The 18990-nt window shown below is 47.4% G+C and overlaps 1 protein-coding gene across 2 annotated transcripts in view; it reads left to right on the top strand.

The window, feature by feature from the left end:
• Nucleotides 1-18990, top strand: part of OGA (O-GlcNAcase) — a 475247-nt gene that overhangs the window by 124295 nt on the left and 331962 nt on the right. For both annotated transcript variants that reach the window (XM_069239571.1, XM_069239570.1), the window contains exon 6: nucleotides 12231-12329. In XM_069239571.1, the coding sequence (XP_069095672.1) occupies nucleotides 12231-12329 (99 nt within the window). The remainder of the gene's footprint in view (nucleotides 1-12230; nucleotides 12330-18990) is intronic.

The following is an 18990-nucleotide window of genomic DNA, read 5'->3' as shown; positions in this document are numbered from 1 at the left end:
TGAGCTGCTGGTGTGGTGACTTTGGGGTTGCTCTGAACCCCCAACGGTGGGCTACCTTGGACCAAGAACTAAGCCCTGTAAGTGTCTTACTTACCTGGTTAACCTAACAAATACTTACCTCCCCTAGGAACTGTGAAAATTGCACTAAGTGTCCACTTTTAAAACAGCTATTTGTGAATAACTTGAAAAGTATACATGCAATTTTGATGATTTGAAGTTCCTAAAGTACTTACCTGCAATACCTTTCGAATGAGATATTACATGTAGAATTTGAACCTGTGGTTCTTAAAATAAACTAAGAAAAGATATTTTTCTATATAAAAACCTATTGGCTGGATTTGTCTCTGAGTGTGTGTACCTCATTTATTGTCTATGTGTATGTACAACAAATGCTTAACACTACTCCTTGGATAAGCCTACTGCTCGACCACACTACCACAAAATAGAGCATTAGTATTATCTCTTTTTGCCACTATCTTACCTCTAAGGGGAACCCTTGGACTCTGTGCATACTATTCCTTACTTTGAAATAGTGCATACAGAGCCAACTTCCTACACCTCCCAAACAATTTGGAATCCCGCAATTGGATCTTAATTTGGTCCCGACGTTAGACATGTGTTTCCCCTTTGAGTGAATGCACAACTGCTCATTGTGTCTTCTGACTTTCAAAACCATCTTCCTTCATGAGATCACTTCAGCTCATCGCATGAATGAGTTCCAGGTTCTCAGTGCAGCTGCCCTACACCACCGTTTTCCCAGACCAGTGTTGACCAGTGGAGCTTTTTTGCCTAAAGTTATGACTCTTATTCATGTTGGGAAATACATCACTCTAACGGCATTCTTTGCCTGCCTCACCTCTCAAAAGAGGAGCAACTCCATTGACTGGACTGCAAAAGAGCTTCAATCTTCTACATTGATTGCACCCAAACCCATCAGTGGACAGTCAGGTTTTTGTGGGGGTTCTCCATGCAAAGAAATGTAAGGCAGTGCAGAAAAAGGCTGTCGAGGTGGATAGTCCTCTGCATTAAGATTTGCTGTGCATTAACCAAGAAGCAGCTTCCAGTAGGCCTGAGAACAAATTCCATCAAGGCTGCGACCACTGTGTTGGCACATACAGTGCCTGCTCATGAATTTCTACCAGGAGGAAGAAAACATCTTCCCAAGCTAATCCAGTCTTTCGGATTCTGACATTGCAATATGTAAACACTGCATGCCTTTTGGGCTGTTACACCCATAATTTATGGGATACGGTTGCTCAGGTGCTGCCACAGGTCCCTGAGGAGGCCCGGGCCATTCTCTCTCAAGCTGTTTCTGACTGGAGAGATGCAGTGAAGTTCACGATTAGATATGGACTGGATACGACCAACTCACTAGGTAGATTGTTGCATCGACTGTGGCCTTGAGGCACCACGCTTGTTTGAGGACTTCTGGCTTATTGGTGGATGCCCAATTCACATTTATTTACATGCCCTTCAGTGGCACCTGTCCCTTTGAAGCCAAAGCAGACTCTGCGCTCGAGCGCCTTAAGGAGTCCCTGTCTACAGCCCGGTCATTGGGCATCACAGCTGCCCTTCGCCTTCCTCAGTCTGCTTTTTTTCCCTTTTTCGTGGCTATGGAATGGGCACCCAACCATGTCATTTTCCCTCCAGCCACTGGGACTGTGCATGCTACCCAGCTTCTGCAGGGCCGGGGACGTGGGTTCCAACATGCTCATGGATCCGTGGACCATCAGTCTGCCCAGTCCCCCGCCGCTTCTGCTGCTGCATCCAAACCTTCCTAGTCCAGCACTTCCCCATCAGGGACCAGTTGGAGGCAGGATTCTTCATCACCTGCCCCACTGGCAATTCATCATATCAGGCAGGTGAGCTTTGCAAATAGTCCGAAGTGGCTACTCCCACCCCTTTGAGGCTACCCCTCCATCCCTGCCGCCATCTTACGATCGGATGGCAGAGGATCACCTGCACTTCTCCATGAGGAAGTTAAGGCTTTCTTGGCCAAGGGAGCCATAGAGAGGGTCCTTGTGCCAGAACTAGGTTGTGGTTGTTATTCCTGCTACTTTCTGGTGCCCAAAATGGACAAAGACCTCTGACCTATCCTAGACCTCCGGTCCCCAGTCTCTTACTCAAGAAGAGTTCAAAATCTCTGTGGCTCAGGTTCTATCAGCCCTTGACCCAGGAGACTGGATGGTAGGGTTGGAGTTGCAGAACGCATATTTTCATATTCCCATCCTGCCTGCCCACAGACATTAATGGTGTTTGATGGTAGGCCATGAGCATTTTCAGTTTATCATGCTCCCATTTGGCCTTACCAACATCCCTTGGGTGTTCACCAAATTGATGGTGGTGGTCGCAGCTCATCTGCGCAGGCCAGAGGAGGTTTCAGTCTTCCCCTATCTCGACAACTGGCTGTCGAAGGTGGGCTTACCCCCCCTCCCCAGCTGTTGTCCCCCACCTCCAGACTATGGCTGTCCTCCTAATTCGCTGGGGTTCACTATAAATGTGCCAGTCACAACTGACTCCCTCTCAGACTCTGTTACATCTGAGCTGTTGTGGACACAGTGCAGTTTTGGGCCTATCCTCCTGATTGGCGAGTGCGGTATATTTAGGCAATGATGCCAATTTTTTCAACCACTATCCTGGATTTTGGTGAGAATGACTCTGATGCTTCTGGGCATCATGGTCTCCTGCATCCTGCTGGTGACACATGCCAGGTGGCATATGTGGGCTCTGCAGTGGGACCTGAAGTTCCAGTGGGAGCAGCATCAGGGAAATCTCTGACATGGACATGATCTCGAAGGGAACTGAGCAAAATCTGCAGGGGTGGCTTTTGAACCATGACTGGGTCAGAGGCAGATCCCTTCCAACCAGACTGGACAGTAGTGACCAATGCGCCACTCCTGCGATGGGGTGACAACATGGGAGAGGCGAAGATCAGAGGCGTATGGTCTTCAGCGGGGTATGAGCTCCATATCAATATTTTGGAGCTGAGGGCAATCGGCGGAGCATTGAAAGCATTCCTTTCCTTTCTCAAAGGGAAAGTGGTACAGTTGTCCACTGACAGTACCACTGCCATGTGGTACTGCAACAAGCAGAGCGGGGTAGGGTTGTGGGCCCTTTGTCAGGAGGCTCTGTGCCTCTGGACATGGCTGGAACATCAGGGCATATCCCTTGTGATTCAACATTTGGCAGGTTCTCTGAACGCCAGAGCGGACAAACTCAGCTGCCAATGCCTGGTCGTTCACGAATGGAGAGTCCATCAGGAGGTGGTGCAAGGTCTCTTTCAGCAGTTAGGATAGCCTTGGTTATGCCTATGCGGAGAACGTGCACTGTCAGCTGTTTTGCGTGTATGAGTTTCCAAGGCGGCACCCGCTCGTCAACGCTCTGTCTTGAGCAGAACTCAGGCCTCCTTTCCGCCTATACCACTTCTGCCCAGAGTTTTCAAGATCAATACCACTTCTGCCCAGAGTTTTCAAGATCAAGAACGACCGGGCCCAAGTAATTCTTGTAGCTCTAGACTGGGTATGAAGAGTCTCATATCCCGAGCTCTTGAGCATGGCCATCTATCCTTCGATCAGACTACCCCTTCTGGAGGACCTTCTGTTGCAGCAGCAGGGGACGGTTTTCCACCCGAACCTGTCCAGCCTCTGCCTTGTTGCGTGCAGATTGAGTGGCGGCAGTTGACAGCTTTTGACCTTCCTCCCGAAGTCTATAGTGTTATCTTGGCAGCCAGGCCTCCCTCCACCAAAAAGGTTTATGCCTGTTATTGGAACAAATGTGTGACATGGTGCACAGACAAGTCTGTTGAGCCCCATCTCTGCCCCTCTATCAGAGGTCCTCTTATTTGTTCTTTCTTTAGCCCAGCAGGGCTCTGCTTTGGGCACCCCCAGTGGTTGCTTGTCTGCTATCTCTGCTTTCCTGAGATTACCTGACCTGACTATTGTTGGTAGATTCCTGAAGGGTCCTACCCATATGTTTCCTCCTTCACCTTCATAACGCCCCAATGGGATTTGACCCTTACTTGTCCGTTGTGTGATCCTTTCGAGACACTTCATAACTGTCCACTTAGGATTCTTACTCTCAAAACAGCCTTCCTTGTCACCATAACTTCTGCCTGCAGGATGAGTGAGCTGCAGGACGATTCCTCGAAGCCACCCTTCATTTCCATCCACGATGACAAGGTGGTGCTTCCAACCAAAGCTTCCCTTTTCTCAAAGGTGGTCACGCCCTGTCATGTAGGCCAATCTATCGCCTTGCCTACTTTTTCCAAGCCCCCGCATCCTTCTAAGGAAGAGGAGAGACTTCACAGCCTGGACCCAAAAAGAGCATTAGTATTCTACCTTGTACCAAAGCATTCTGGGTGGATGATCAACTCTTTGTGGGTTATGTGGGTGCGACGAAAGGTCGGCAGTCCAGAAGAGGACCATCTTGCATTAAAATGTGCTACACACTGGCTAAAAAGCAACCCCGGAGGGTTTGCCTGCCCACTCTACCAGAGGAACAGCTGCAACCACTGCATTAGCATGCGGAGTTCCAGTCTGCGACATCTGTCAAGCAGCAACGTGGCTGTCTCTTCACACGTTAACCAAACATTACTACCTTGACAGTCTGTTCCGAAGGGACGGGTACTTTGCTTGTTCGGTCCTGCAGGACTTCCTATTATGATCTTGGTTTGCAGACCAACCTCCGGCATTGGATTTGCTTGGGTATCTGTTCTAAGGTAAGAAATCTGCAACTAAAAGTCTCTTTCAGATGAACAAGCTACTTACCTTCGGTAACTCCTTATGTAGTAGAGATGTATTCTGATTGCAGATTCCTTACCGACCCACCCATCCTCCCTGCTCTGCAAACTGATCTCTGCGGACAGGGGCTTCCCTTTCTAGGCCCTAGTTCTGACGCGCCAGGATCAGTGTTCTTCATGGCTCCGTGCATCTGGTGTGGAAAGTCGTGAAAAGAAACTGACGTCAGCGGGCTGGGGTGGCGCCTATATAGGACCTGCGATGTATCTTGTGAGCATGACGCCGACAACCTGTGGAGTCGCTTGACCCCTCCCCCCCCCTTCCCCCTCTCCCCTTCCTCCTCTCCCCCCCCCATCCCCTTCCTCCTCTCTCTCTCTCTCCCCCCCCCCCCCCTCTCTAATCACGCGTAGGGGTACTGCTTGAGAAAAATCTCCGAATCCATATTATGCCTGGGGAAAATTCAAAGGTAAGGAATCTGCAACTAGAATATGTTTCTACCAGATAATGCATTACCGAAGGTAAGTAACTTATTAGTCAGTGCACACTTTTATGAAGTACTAATTCCTGGACATACAGGTCTTACAGGAAGGACAATTTGCCTGTTAGGTCCCTTTATAGGTCCTTTTGGTCCGAGCCCATTCCACACAGTTGCTCCTTTGGTGTCTATTTTAAAGGAGAGGAATCTGTGGCTAGAAGTATGTTCAGAAGAATAGGTTAACTACCTTCAGTAACGCTCCTACTGGTGGATAGTCTGTCTTACCACAGATTCCACATTGCCCTTCCACCTCCCAGTTCTGTGGAATGGATACTTTTTACTATCAAATGTCCCAAATTAGAGATCTGCACATTGGTACTGCCAATTGCTTTGTGCTCAGAGTCTGTGTGTTTTGAAAGGGTCATTTAACAAATGGACACAGGCATGCAGAGTTGGCAGCTACATGCAGAAAAAGGTCAAAGGTGGAGCTGCACAGTACCACCGAAGGGCGTGGAGTAGCACTGCTGTGAGAATTTATAGATCCAGTCTGACAATTGAGAGACATTGTTTGTTGCTTTTTACTACTGGCTTTGTATCTTGGTTTCTTTTAGAGCTTCCAGTCTGGCCTACTGTACCATCCCAAGCAGTAGAGGTAGTGTATGTGCTACTAGATGTAAGATTTAAAGGCAGATACAAAAGATTCTGTTTGGTAGCTAATCTCTGTAACGGTGTATCGCATAAAAAAAAAGACTAAAAGACGTTCTGCACACCTACAAGGTGATGTGGAAACTTTTGCTGAACTCTAATATGTTGGATTGGTTTAAAAATATTGATTATGGCTTTGAATGGAAGATAATGCTGTTTTACAGTCAGTCATCCTAGCCGGTTTCAAAATAGTCCTTCCAGCAACGTTATCCAGCAGATGACAACTGAATACAAAGGATGTACAAACATATATTAAATAAAAAATACTAAGCACTCGTGGAGTTAAGCAGATTTGTCTTGTGTATTGATTAGCCTTTCAATAAAGGCTTATAAACCATACGTTTTATTTTAGACTCGCTTCCCTATGTGTCATTCTTAGTTTTTGATTGGTTCTTTCTATGACAATGATGAATTGGAGTAAGTTTGTTTAACTTCAGTTCGGGACCATCATTTTGTGAAAAGCATAACAACCACTTTTCATAGTAGTATGAATGCATTGTTCTGACAAAGCATCATAGAATGATGAACGTTTTGTCTGTGAAAGCCAGACTAAATCAGAGTCAACCAGTATACTGTTTTGTACATAAACATTACGTTCGAAGGCATGTGTTTGGTCTGGAGTTGTGCAAGTTGTTTTTCTTCGAAGAAGTCTTTTGGGTCACAAGGTTGAGTGGCTCTTCCTCTCAGTGATACTGCACATGGGCATTGACTCGGTTGTTAGATTGTTTTCTCTCCACTGTTTGCCTCCGCTCTGTGTTTTCAACTCCGTTCGGTACGATTCTTCGGTTTCTTCACTGTCCTCAATGGTATTGATTTTGGTTGAGGGTTGCAGCACAGGCTGCTAACCATTGACGCATCGCAATTCTCAGGACCTTTTGTCCCGGTATGATGGATACCCTTGGTGTGAGATGGAGAAACTCTTGCAGTACCTCTTGGAAGAACATCTCAGAAGGGGTCAGCAAATTGTCACGGAGGAGCAGGCAGTATAAACAACTCCATCTGCCGCGCCCTGGACGCAGCAAATACAACAGCCAGGGGTATTAATACTACCTTTCTTCTTAAAAGGCATGCATGGCTAGGATGTTCTGAGTTCTAACCAGAGGTCCAGCAGGCAGTCTTACGTATGCCTTTTGATAAGGAGCATCGTTTTGGACTGCAGATAGATTCTACACTCAATAAAAAAGGACACTGATACAGCTAAGGCCAGGGGAGCGTTATAAACTTCCACTCCTGGGGGCTCCTTTCGTCACCCAGGCTACAGAGGGACATATCGGAAAGTGACATCTTTCTAGCATGGTTACCCCACTTTGTGCCAGATGACAGTGTGTTTAGACAGTAGTTCACTGGGATCCTGCTAACCAGGACCCCAGTGACTGTGCTCTCACCTACATTTGGTTGATGGTGACCCTTTTTACACCCACAATTGGCATACTGGTGCACTGGTACCTAGGTACCCATGGCGTTGGTGCACCAGGGGGCCCCATGAACTGCAGCATGTATTATTCTACCCAGGGGAGCCCATACAAACTGGGACTGCAAGCCTGCCTTTGCAGCCTGCACAAAATGTGGTCCAGCTACATAATGGCTTCTCTGATACCAAACATGACTAGGTTCAAACATGTTGGTACCATGCAACTACACAGATTCCAGTGGATTCCCCCAGTTCTGCCTGTGCCTCCTTATGGGGGTCTAGCTGCCAGCCCAGACACAGTACTGCCCTCCTGCTGGTGAGCCAGGCCGGAGAACCTGCTGCTGACCCCAGACACTGTTCTGCCACCCCCCTGCTGGTGGGCTAGGCTCGGGCCAGAGAAGCAAAACAAAGGATTTCCTGCAAGGGAGAGGTGTGACCACCTCTCGATGTGTATTAGGTGTCTAAGGGCTTGGGTGGAGTTGCCTCTGAGCACCACCACCTGCTTTGAATGGCACATTTGGTACCCTCCTTGCATAATCCAGTTTGTACCATTTCAGGAACCCCCAGTTCCTGTTCTGGGTCAAAACTACACAAAGGACAGGGAAGTAACCACCCCCTTGGCCAGTTCCTCTCCTAGGGAGGTGCACATCGCTCTGCCAGGTGGCCATTTTAATCTGCCATCTTTGAAATAAGATGTGCAGAGGCGTCTAAGCGCATCTGACTGGTTAGGCCAGGTAGATGATGTCCCTGACCCCCTCTGATAGGGGGGGTCACTGCAGAGAGTGATCAATCCCCTTTTAGGGTTACTTACGGTCTCCCTCGTGGGTGGGTCCTCAGATTTGTTGAGCAAGACTCTCCAAGGAACTCTCTGCAAGACATCTTCTGCTCCTGGCCTCTGGAACCACTGCTGGTCTTCGTTGGTTCTGGTGGGAAGGCTCCCATTGCAACATTGTTTCTTCAGATTCTGCAAGAATTCTGTAACATCCAAGGCTGTGCATCCTCCAAGGTCACAATGACTCTGTTTGCACCAGGTAGTACAAAGGAATCTCCTTTGGAGTGAAGGAGTCACTCCTCTTCAGCCGCAGGCACCTCAAGACAATGTCGACCGGCTGGTGGTTCTGCTGTACATGGACATCTGAAGATCCTGCAACACAGGTGGTGACTCTGTGGCCTCCCCCGGGTCATGCTGGTCTTCTAACCAACTTTCAAGACTGTGGGCCCCCTGCTCCTGCCACAGGACTGGAATCCCTGTGCAACGTGACTGTTGCTCTTGCCAAGGCTTGTTGGCTCTTCCTCCGGGAGATCTTCAGGCACTGTGAAGCCCTGGCCCCCAGTGCTGCTATGACTCCCTGTCCATTGCCTGTGTTGACTCATGGGGCTTCATCAACTTACTTTGGCCTTCTTGTGTGCGGAGGGCGAACTCTGACTCCCCCTCCTGGGTAGGTTCTCTTGGACCTTGCTGGTCCCCAAAACTTTGCAGACTTTTTCAGCACCTATTTGCATTTGCCAGTGCTTCTTGGTAACCTTTGTGGTCACTAGCCCTCCTGCAACCTGTCTGTTGTCAATGGACAGCTTGTAGGCGACTCCTGGGACCTTCTGCAGCTCCTGTACCCCGCAGCTGGATTTCTTTTTCCACCGACTTGCAGGCACTTCACCTTCAGGAGGGGGTGCATTGCCACTCTGTCCCCTTCCTTTGCAGGTCCTCCACGTCCAGAATCCATCCCTGCGTTCCAGCGGCCTTGTCCATGGGTCGTGACAGCAGCTGTACAATCCAAGGCATTCACTGTATTCAGAGAGAGCCTCGTCTCCCCTCTGCATCCGGGCCCCTGATGAAGGTAGTCCTGTCTTCTCGGTATCCTGGAGTAGGGCCACTCTTCATCCATCCTCTGGTCTGTCGGTTTCCTCGGGGGTCCACTGGGAAGGGTCCTGAATTCCACAAACTCCAACCACTACTTCTGTGTTAGTGCATGGGATAACTGGGTGGGTAACTGCCTTGCTCCTAGTTGCTGGGGGTCCCTTACTGTACTTACTAACTGCCCCAGCCCTTAGCTAACTACCACACTTACCTTGGAATCACTGTCTTCATAACTATCACACCTGTCTCAGACCATATATAAGTGGGCTCTTAACCACAACATTCACTTGTTAGCAGAATACCTTCTGGGATCAGACAACAACTTTGTAGACCTGCTCAGCAAGATCTAGCACCAAGTCCACGAATGGGACCTCCACCCACAAGTTCTCCAGTCATACTTCCAAAAGTGGTGGTTCCCTCAGATACTCCTTTTCGCCACAGCAGAAAATGTAAAAAGTCCTAACTGCGCCTCCAGGTACCCACACCCACTATCCAAGGGCAATGTACTATGGATGAGTTGGTCAAGGATATTTGCCTACGCTTTTCCACCTCTCCCTCTTATTCCATTTCTGGTTTGGAAACTCATGCAAACGTCTCTCACTGTGATCCTTGTAGCTCCCACCTGGGCACATCAGCCCTGGTTCACAACACTGCTAGATTTCTCAGTAGTTCCTCATGAGAAGCTCCCAACAGGCTTGACCTTCTCACTTAGAATCAAGGACAAATCATAAACCTAGACCCAAAATGCTCAACCTAGCAATTTGGCTCCAGAGGTCATAGTTTGGCTACCTTTGCTTACTACGTTTTGTTTGCTGCTGCGTACCCGAACACATTGATCCTATGAAAGCTATGGTGCAATACATTGTCTGCTACTTGCTACAAATGCAGAAGGCAAATTTAGTTTCTACTTCCATTCGGTTACACATTGCTGCAATGGCTTCCTACCACAGCATCTTGGCATCTCTCACTGTTCCAATTCCAGTCAATAAAGCTTTCATTGAAGAACTCAAATGAGTTATTCCTCCAGCACTCTGCTGGAACCTTAACATTGATTTAACTAGATTCACGGGTCCTCCATTTGAGCCTCGTCACTCATGCCCACTTCAGTTTGTCATGGAAGGTGGCATTCTTAGTTTCCATTACCGCACTTGCGCATGTTACTGAGCTCCTGGCTTTAACCTTAGAAGAACATTTCTTCCAAAAACACAGAGACAAAGTGGTTCTTTGTACGAATCCTAAATTGCTGCCCAAGATAGTTTCACATTTTCACTTCAGTCAATCCATTGAGGTCCAAGTCTTTTTCCCGCAACCAGATTCATACCTTAGATGTCAAAAGAGCACTCACGTTCTACTTAGATAGAACTAAAACTTTTAGGAAAACTAAACAACTCTTGGTAGCCTTTTCTCCACCTCCGACAGGAAACCCTATATCCAAATCGGGCCCAGCGTGACAGATAATCAGATGTATACAAACTTGCTACATTAAGGCCAACATATCTTTATCTGTTGCTCCTAGAGCACACTCCACTTGTGGAAAAAGGAGCCACTATGGCGTTTCTTCGAAACATTCCCATAGTGGACACTTGTAGGGCAGTTACATGGTCTACACAACACTCCTTCACTAAGCACGCTTGTGTGGATGTCTTAGCACGCCAACAAGCCATTGTATGTCAGGCAGTGCTACATATCCTTTTTCAGACTACTGCAACTCCCACAGGCTAGCCACCTCTTTCAGGGGACTGCTTTACAGTCTTTTCAGAGCATGTGTATCTACAGCTACACATACCATTGAACAGATATTATTTACCCTGTAAGCATCTGTTTGTGGCATGTGGTGCTGTAGATTCACATTTGTCCTCTCAGGATGCCTGTGATCATTGCAGTTATAGTTTATATATTTACATTTAACATGGACATCTCTTTTCTGCACATACCTTTCACTCCTGTCTCCCCTGCCTGCGGGAAAACAGTCTAACAGTGGAGTCGATGGCCATGCTCAATATCACTGAGAGGAGTCACGTGCATGTATCCAACATGTATGCATGTGCCTGCAGAAGAACTTTATTTTTACTGTGATGGGTTGGTCAATTTATATATAAAAAAATACAATAAAAAATAAGTGTCAAATTGATGATTAAAAAATATAAATAATGAACCCCTGATTGGGTGGGACCCAGGTTGAGGTGCAACTAGAGGGGCACAACCAGGCGAGAGTGAACAGCATTCAGCGTGGAGCCCAAAAAACGCATGGATATGAGACATGTGTAGTTAGGGGTCGGAGGTAGGGAGAAGGGTATGGTGGGGGGAGGATGGACGCAGCGGTGGCAGGTGGTGGGGGCAGTGGTATGGGGGGTGGAGGACATGCAGAGGTGGGGGATGGGGAGGCAGGGGTGGGGGGGTGATTGACTGAAGACGGGGGATTGGGGAGGGGGACGTAGGGTGGGGGTTGTGGGATGGGAGTAGGGAGAATCACATTAGCAGGTAGAGCAAGTGGGGGGAAGAAAAGAACACTGGGGAGACAGCTGGAAAACACACGATCTCTTATGGAGTGCATTCCCTAAATCTAGCAAAGGAACCAAAGGTGCCAGCCACTCGGAGGTAGTAAAGAGGCTATCCTCTATGGGTTGGTCTTAGACCCAAGATGGATGGGCTAAAACCAGGCAAGCTATCTAATAGCTTGAAGCCCCTCTGTGTTTTTGTTAAGCCCACAATGTCTTCCTTAGCCAAGCGACTTGTGATGTCAGGTAAACAAAACCGAAAATGTAATTGATAAGGGAAAAGGAGATTTAGGAGCAGTAGGGAAGCATGGCGAATGGGAGACCTACCTCAGTTGACAAGGCTTTTACAGCAGTTTGATTCTTTGGGTGATCTTGTGTTGCATGCACAGTTATGTGGGGTGTAGGACACATGGAATGAATGGAATGATTTTTTCTTCTTTAATATGGAAGTTGCCCTTTAAAGTTTTTAGAGTAGTGCTTTGTTGTTTCAACTGCTGAACTGTCTTATGACTTAGTGTTATACTGAAGCACCATCATTTTGTCTCCTCAGAATATTGTGGAACTTTCTGTTTTCCAAATGCTGCTCAGTCTCCCTATTTACGGACTGTAGGTGAAAAGCTGCTACCTGGTATTCAGGTGTTGTGGACAGGTATGTTGTAGTGTTTATAAAAAATAAAATCGAATTGTGTGATTTGTAAGTTGTGCTACTTGACAGCAGTGTACCTTTGTGGTAAGTTTTGGGCAAGTTCAAGATTCTAGAAAATGTAAATAATTTTTTTTTTTTTTTTTTTTTTTGTTGTATTAAACTATTTCCATCCAGCCTGCTAATTTAATTTTTTTAACCTAACCTTGTGATCGTTGTTACTAAGGCTGCCCTCAATCTTTTTTTAATTAAAATGTACATTGCCAGCTTGTTTTTTTTCTTCTATTTAAATCTGCTAGAGATTCAAATGCTGTGCATTTTTACTACTCCAGTGGCTTGTGTGTATACACGTTTAGTCATTTTTCCCTTAGTTTAAAATTGTCGATATCGACAATTGGCATGGGAATACTCCTGATTGCCCTCAGCTGGTGCTTCACAAAATCTGTGCTTCAGTGATATTTGAACTTGTTTTTATAGAAAGGAACAGCAATCTTTACAATTGAAAGTAACAAGTACTGTTAGCTTAACAGTATGGTGAATGGAAACGTTTCAGGGTTACATATGGCAGAGTGTACAAAATAATAAATTGTTTGTAACATGTAGCTGTAGATAAACATGCTGTGCATACTCCTGCCATCTAGTGTTGGGCTTGGATGTGTGCATGATGTTTTTCCTCAAAGAAGTCTTTCAAGTCTTGAGGTATAGTGACTCCACCTATTGCTGGTAATAATGCGCATGAGCATTGACTCCTTTGTTATATAGTTTTTCTCTATTGTCTGGTTCAGACATGTCCCTTCAAGATCTGGCTCAATGCCACGTGGTGTTCTTGACGGACATGCTCAAATCCTTCTTACACTTTGGATGAACAAAGTGTATCTGGGCATCGGTTCTAAGCATCACATAGCTTTTTGCAAGTGTTGGTCATAAAGGAAAGTTCCAGCTCTTACCTCGAACGTCAAGCCACCGCCTGCACAGTGCCCAACCACAAACTGCCGTAGCGAGTACTACCATAATACCTGGCTCAGCACCACTCAGTGGTTAAGCATCGCAGTGGAGGGAGTTGAGCCTCAAGCTTGCAAGCCATTCATAAGGCTTGTAGTCTGCCACTGCAGCGAGCCAATGGTTTGCACCAAACTGTTGAATCGGACAGAAGCACGTCCATCTCTCCTTGTTGAAGCCCACTGCCAAACCACGCCCTTCAACCTCAGTCGGCTCCTGAGCTCCAGCCTCAAAGATACACATGTAGACCTCCTTGGAGTCTAAGCCTTCGGAGCAGAAATCTGTCTCTGCTGCCAAGCCAAATTACATCCTCTGCTCCAAGAAAACTGGCATCCAGGGCAGCATCCTCTTCTGGTTCGAAAGATCAGCCCATTCTCCTGCGCCTTCAAGAGGATCTTGATGCAGACAGCAGTTGTAGAAAGTTGGCTCTGTATGCACTATTTCAAAGTAAGGAATAGTATGCACAGAGTCCAAAGGTTCCCCTTAGAGGTAAGATAGTGGCAAAAAGAGATAATTCTAATGCTCTATTTTGTGGTAGTGTGGTCGAGCAGTAGGCTTATCAAAGGAGTAGTGTTAAGCATTTGTTGTACGTATACACAGGCAATAAATGAGGAACACACACTCGGAGACAATTCCAGGCCAATAGGTTTTTGTTATAGAAAAATATCTTTTCTTAGTTTATTTTAAGAACCACAGGTTCAAATTATACATGTAATATCTCGTTTGAAAGGTATTGCAGGTAAGTACTTTAGGAATAATTACAGTAGCACCTAACCTGTACTTTTGTTTTACACAATTGGCACACCCTGGCATCCAGGTAAGTCCCTTGTAACTGGTACCCCTGGTACCAAGGGCCCTGATGCCAAGGAAGGTCTCTAAGGGCTGCAGTATGTCTTATGCCACCCTGGAGACCCCTCACTCAGCACAGACACACTGCTTGCCAGCTTGTGTGTGCTGGTGAGAACAAAACGAGTAAGTCGACATGGCACTCCCCTCAGGGTGCCATGCCAGCCTCTCACTGCCTATGCAGGTATAGATAAGTCACCACTCTAGTAGGCCTTACAGCCCTAAGGCAGGGTGCACTATACCATAGGTGAGGGTACCAGTGCATGAGCACTGTGCCCCTACAGTGTCTAAGCAATACCTTAGACATTGTAAGTGCAGGGTAGCCATAAGAGTATATGGTCTGGGAGTCTGTTTTACACGAACTCCACAGCACCATAAGGGCTACACTGAAAACTGGGAAGTTTGGTATCAAACTTCTCAGCACAATAAATGCATACTGATGCCAGTGTACATTTTATTGTAAAATACACCACAGAGGGCACCTTAGAGGTGCCCCCTGAAACTTAACCGACTATCTGTGTAGGCTGACTAGTTCCAGCAGCCTGCCACAACAGAGACATGTTGCTGGGCCCATGGGGAGAGTGCCTTTGTCACTCTGAGGCCAGTAACAAAGCCTGCACTAGGTGGAGATGCTAACACCTCCCCCAGGCAGGAGCTGTAACACCTGGCGGTGAGCCTCAAAGGCTCACCCCTTTGTCACAGCACTGCAGGACACTCCAGCTTAGTGGAGTTGCCCGCCCCCTCTGGCCACGGCCCCCACTTTTGGCGGCAAGGCTGGAGGAAACAAAGAAAACAGCAAGGAGGAGTCACTGGCCAGTCAGGACAGCCCCTAAGGTGTCCTGAGCTGAAGTGACTCTAACTTTTAGAAATCCTCCATCTTGCAGATGGAGGATTCCTCCAATAGGATTAGGGATGTGACCCCCTCCCCTTGGGAGGAGGCACAAAGAGGGTGTACTCACCCTCAGGGCTAGTAGCCATTGGCTACTAACCCCCCAGACCTAAACACGCCCTTAAATTTAGTATTTAAGGGCTCACCTGAACCTAGAAAAACAGATTCCTGCAACTTACCTGAAGAAGGACTGCTGAGCTGAAAAACCCCTGCAGAGGAAGAACAGAAGACACCAACTGCTTTGGCTCCAGACTTACCGGCCTGTCTCCTGCCTTCCAAAGAAACCTGCTCCAGCGACGCTTTCCAAGGGACCAGCGACCTCTGAATCCTCTGAGGACTGCCCAGCTTCAAGAAAGACTAGAAACTCCCGAGGACAGCGGCACTGCTCCAAGAGAACTGCAACTTTGTTACAAGGAGCAGATTTAAAGACCCCTGCAACTCCCCGCAAGAAGCGTGAGACTTGCAACACTGCACCCGGCGACCCCGACTCAACTGGTGAAGAACAACCAACTCAGGGAGGACCCTCCGGCGACTCTACGACTGTGAGTAACCAAAGTTGTCCCCCCTGAGCCCCCACAGCGACGCCTGCAGAGGGAATCCCCAGGCTCCCCCTGACCGCGACTGTCTGAACTCCATTTCCCGACGGCTGGAAAAGACCCTGCACCCCCAGCCCCTAAAGAAACGGAACTTCTGTGCAGGAGTGACCCCCAGGAGGCCCTCTCCCTTGCCCAGGTGGTGGCTACCCCGAGGAGCCCCCCCCTTGCCTGCCTGCATCGCTGAAGAGACCCCTTGGTCTCCCATTGAAAACTAAAGGAAACCCGATGCTTGTTTGCACACTGCACCCGGCCGCCCCCGCGCTGCTGAGGGTGTACTTTCTGTGTGGACTTGTGTCCCCCCCGGTGCCCTACAAAACCCCCCTGGTCTGCCCTCCGAAGACGCGGGTACTTACCTGCTGGCAGACTGGAACCGGGGCACCCCCTTCTCTCCATTATAGCCTATGTGGTTTGGCCACCTCTTTGACCTTTGCACCTGACCGGCCCTGAGCTGCTGGTGTGATAACTTTGGGGTTGCTCTGAACCCCCCACGGTGGGCTACCTTGGACCAAAAACTGAAACCTGTAAGTGACATACTTACCTGTTAAAACTAACATTACTTTACCTCCCCCAGGAACTGTGAAAATTGCACTGTGTCCACTTTTAAAACCGCTTATTGTGTTTTATGTGAAAAGTATACATGCTAATGAAATGATTCAAAGTTCCTAAGGTACTTACCTGCAATACCTTTCAAATGAGATATTACATGTAGAATTTGAACCTGTGGTTCTTAAAATAAACTAAGAAAATATATTTTTCTATAAACAAAACCTATTGGCTGGATTTGTCTCTGAGTGTGTGTTCCTCATTTATTGCCTGTGTGTATGTACAACAAATGCTTAACACTACTCCTTGGATAAGCCTACTGCTCGACCACACTACCACAAAATAGAGCATTTGTATTATCTCTTTTTGCCACTATCTTACCTCTAAGGGGAACCCTTGGACTCTGTGCATACTATTCCTTACTTTGAAATAGTGCATACAGAGCCAACTTCCTACACTTACCATAAGGGTGACTTACATATGTTTCAGGGGGACAGTGGACTTTGCCATGGCTTTTAAGTGGAAAAGTCAGGCTAGCAGTACAAAACTGCCCTGCCAGTCTGCAGTGGACATGGCGACTTGTTTTACTCTAGTCTCCCCCAGGGTGGCACTACCAGGGCCCCAGATACCCTGGGTAGCATATACTAGGGACTTGCAGGTAAGGTAGCATATGCCTATCGGATATAGTCAGTGTAACATAATTGTTTTGGGCTCAGGGCACTTCACTGAGGTCTGGTAGCAGGCCTCATTGCACTCTGTTGAAAAACCAGCAGCATCAGTCTAGAAAAACCTAAGGGTGATGCATTACTTTACAAACAACACAGCCCTCTTGCCGCAGACTGAAACTCTCCTTGAAACATCAGAGTCTGCTTTAAGAGGAGATGAACTCACTACTCTGCAAAGGGAAATAGAACCTGTGCTGCCACAGCACCACAGCAAGGGTTTATACTCCTTGTAATTGCTCCTTCTCAAGAAGGATGGGTCACTAAGGCCCTTTCTCAACATCAGTCCCCCTCAATAAGTATATCCTGTCAGAATATTTCCACATAGTAACACTCTAAGATGTTTTTCCCCTGTTACTGCAAGGCGACTCTATGACTGCTCTTTACCTGAAGAACGCCTACTTCTACCTCCCCTTTGCCAGTTCCTCTGGTTTGTGACAAGTAATCAGCATTATCAGTTCAAAGTTCTCCATTTCGCAGTGACCACCGCTCCCAGGGTGTACAAAGTGTCTTGAGTAGTGCCCGCTTACCTCAGAAGGAACAGCGTCTGCATCTTCCTATATTTAAACTGACCAAGAGTGCTACGGAACAGCAGTTCCTAACATGCACCTAAGCCACCCTACATCTTAAACTGCCTAGGTTTTCCAATGAGTATCATAAATCTCATCTCCACACCCTTCACATCCACTCATTCCTAGAACCATACTTTATTCTGTCAGGGGAAAGCATAGTCCAGCCCTGCAAGGGTTTGAGCATTCCATGTGCTGCTTCCTCTTTTTCCATCCAGGGGTTGTGAATTACTCAATGAACTAGGTTGCCACATACTAGCGCGAACAGACAATAGAACTGCTATGTTCACATATAGAAATAGGGGGTCAACACTCACTCCCTGCAACTGTCCATCTCCTCAGAGTATATATACACCGGGAGTTGACAACAATTTTGCAGACCTGCTAAGCAGGATGCAGCAGCAGGTCAATCAGTGCGAACTCCACCACCAAGTTCTTCTCCTGTGCTTCCACCATTGGAGTTTCCCCCACATAGATCTCTTTGCCACCGCAGAAAATGTAAAATGCCACAATGTCACCTCCAGGTTCCTACACGTGGTCCACAGGCAATGCAGTATGGATGAATGGGTCAGGGATATTTGCCTACCCTTTTATGCCTCCCACTTCTTCCGTTCGGGGTTTGCAGGCTTTGGCAAACATGCCTCATTTTCATCTTATTAGTCCCAACCTAGGCCAGTTAGCCCTATTCCACCATTTGTCTCGAACTGTCTTTAGTGCCTCGTGAGAAGCTGCCCAACGGGCTGGATTGTCTCTCACAGAATCAGGGCACACTTGAAGCATCTCCACTCAAAACAGCTCAATCTTGCAATTTGGCTCCTGATGTCCAAGAGTTTGGGTACCTCGATCTTCTATCAAAATGTGTGACCTATGTTAAAGAGGCTTGCTGGCCTACAACCAGAGTCTGCTATGTAGTCAAATGGAAGAGGTTTATGCATTACTATCTTCCTAGACTCACTGACCCTGCCTAGACAGCAGTTCAAGCTATTATCTGCTGTCTGCTCCACTTGCACAAGTCAGACCTTGTTTACACTTTCATCTGGCTTCATTTGGCGGCCGTCACTGCTTATATTCAAAACGGACAGCACACTTCCTTTTTCAGGGTTCCTGTTAATAAGGCTTTTATGGAAGGACTCAAAAGGATTATCACACCAATGGTGCCATTTGTCAAGGTGGGGAACCTCAATATAATTCTAGGAAGGCATATAGGCTATACTTTTGAGCCACTCTACTCTGGCACCTTGCAGTTCCTTTCTTGGAAGGTAGCTTGCCAGGTAGTTGTCACTTCCCTCAGGTGTGTCAGTGAGCTCTAAGCTCTTAATCTGGAAGAACTATTTTTTTCCCCCAAGTTCACAACCAAGGCAGATATAGGACGCTGGCTGGTCGAACACAAACAGACCTGTTATGTGAAAGCCAGAAGACCTTTGCTTGTCCCTCATAGATCCCACTGAAACAGTAAAAAAGGAGCTTCCATGGCTTTCTTGGATAATATCCCTGTAGCTGACT

Source organism: Pleurodeles waltl, chromosome 6 (assembly GCF_031143425.1).
Source record: "Pleurodeles waltl isolate 20211129_DDA chromosome 6, aPleWal1.hap1.20221129, whole genome shotgun sequence".
Taxonomy (NCBI): Eukaryota; Metazoa; Chordata; class Amphibia; order Caudata; family Salamandridae; genus Pleurodeles; species Pleurodeles waltl.
This window is presented reverse-complemented; position numbering and strand designations above follow the sequence as displayed.